This window comes from Camelina sativa, chromosome 9, assembly GCF_000633955.1.
Source record: "Camelina sativa cultivar DH55 chromosome 9, Cs, whole genome shotgun sequence".
NCBI lineage: Eukaryota > Viridiplantae > Streptophyta > Magnoliopsida > Brassicales > Brassicaceae > Camelina > Camelina sativa.
Window position 1 is genome coordinate 19638725 of NC_025693.1, and position 1772 is coordinate 19640496.

General features: G+C 34.1%; 1 protein-coding gene across 1 annotated transcript in view; it reads right to left on the reverse strand.

The window, feature by feature from the left end:
* LOC104715456 (putative pentatricopeptide repeat-containing protein At3g49142) overlaps positions 1 to 841 on the reverse strand; it is a 3493-nt gene extending 2652 nt beyond the window's left edge. The window contains exon 1 of the mRNA XM_019230003.1: positions 1 to 841. Within this exon, the coding sequence (XP_019085548.1) occupies positions 1 to 810 (810 nt within the window). The 5' untranslated portion in view covers positions 811 to 841.

Consider the following 1772-nt stretch of genomic DNA (forward strand, 5'->3'; position numbering starts at 1 on the left):
CCCCATTTTGAAAAACATATCTTTAACATATTTAACGTTTTCAGGAGTTGTATTGCTCACTGCAGCTAACAGACTAGCCATCGTGCCAGCATCATGGCTTATCTTCACAGATTCCATTTCCTTACAAACTTGCAAAGCATCATCAAATCTCTGATTTTGCGCATAACAAGCAACTAACGAGTTCCAAGAGACCACATCTCTTCTTGACATCTCATCAAGTACAAGCCTTGCTTCAGATAAAAATCCACACTTTCCATACATAGAAACTAAACCATTACCAACAAACAAAGTCGAAGAGAGCCCAACTCTTGTAGCAGACCCATGAATCTTTTTCCCAATGAGAATATTCCCAGAGCAAGAACACGCCTTTAGAACACACGGGAAAGTGTAATGATCAGGTTTAACATTACATCCACACATCTTCCCAAACACTTGAATACCTTCACGATAAAACCCATTATTCACATAGCTTCTGATCATAACATTAATGATAATTACATTTCTCTCAGGAATTTCCTCGAACACCTTGCGTGCTGATGCCACATCTTTTATAGATGCATAAGCTCTCATAAGTTTAACACCCAAAGACGAATTGTGGCGTAAGTCTTTCATAATGACCCTGGAGTGGACTGTTCTAAGTGTTCTGAGATCTGGGTAAGTGTCAAGTACCTGACCAAGCAGGAGAGCTGTCTCCTGTGGTGAATCCTGATCGAGTTCCAATTTGGGTAGGGAAGATGATACTTTTCGTGATTGAAATTTTCTGAATTTCGGAAAACGGAGAAGACAGAGATCGACATTGATGCGTTTCATGAGCTTTGAAATCGAAACCTCATCACTATCATCAACGGCGTATATATAAGGCGACTAGCGAGATCAAATAGCAACGGTAACAAACTAAACCGGTTATAGAGGTTCAACCATCAATTATAGTTAAACCGGATCAGACCGGTCTCACATGGCCAATTGGGTTTTCACATTTGATGTTTTAACAAGGTAAATCATTAAAACTTGATTTTGATAAAGTCAGCTTTGAGCTTTTTAATCAGTCACAAGGTTCATAGCTTGTTAATTGTTAATTTGTTATATGTCCTTCGGACATATTGTCCCATTAGATTTTTTACTAAGTAGGTTTAAGATTTTTTCAAGGATTGTTTTACTTTAACATCTACATGGTCTTTTAATTTCACATTAATAATCGCTACAAATTAATAAATTGCAATTAATAACTATAATGATTATGAGTAGGGGTGGGCAAAAAAACCGAAATCCAAAAAACCGAACCGAACTGAACTGAAATAATAGGTTTGGTTTGGTTATGGTTAAGTCTAAAAATCCGTTTGGTTTTCATTTAGTTAAGCATTTGGTTTAGGTTTGGTCTGGTTAAAAACCGTAAAACCGAATGGTTTTTTTGGTTTTTTAAAAAAATTTAGGATAAATTAGATATAATTAGTTTCTCCAACTTATAACTTTAAATTGTATAACAATATCAATATTTTTTTTCTTTATTGGGCTTATAGTTATTGATCTCTTAGTAATCTATCGAATTACAAAACTAAATTTGGATTCTATTTTTTTATTTATGTTTAGGTTTTACTTTTATGTTTATTTTTAGTTATGTATCAACTATCTATTTTTTAAAAGTATAAAATAACCATTAAAAACCGGAACCAAACCGAAACCGAACCGAACTGTGATACATATGGTTTTTATATGGTTCCATTTTTTATGAAACCGAAAAAACCATAAACCGAAAAAACCTAACCGTAACCAAA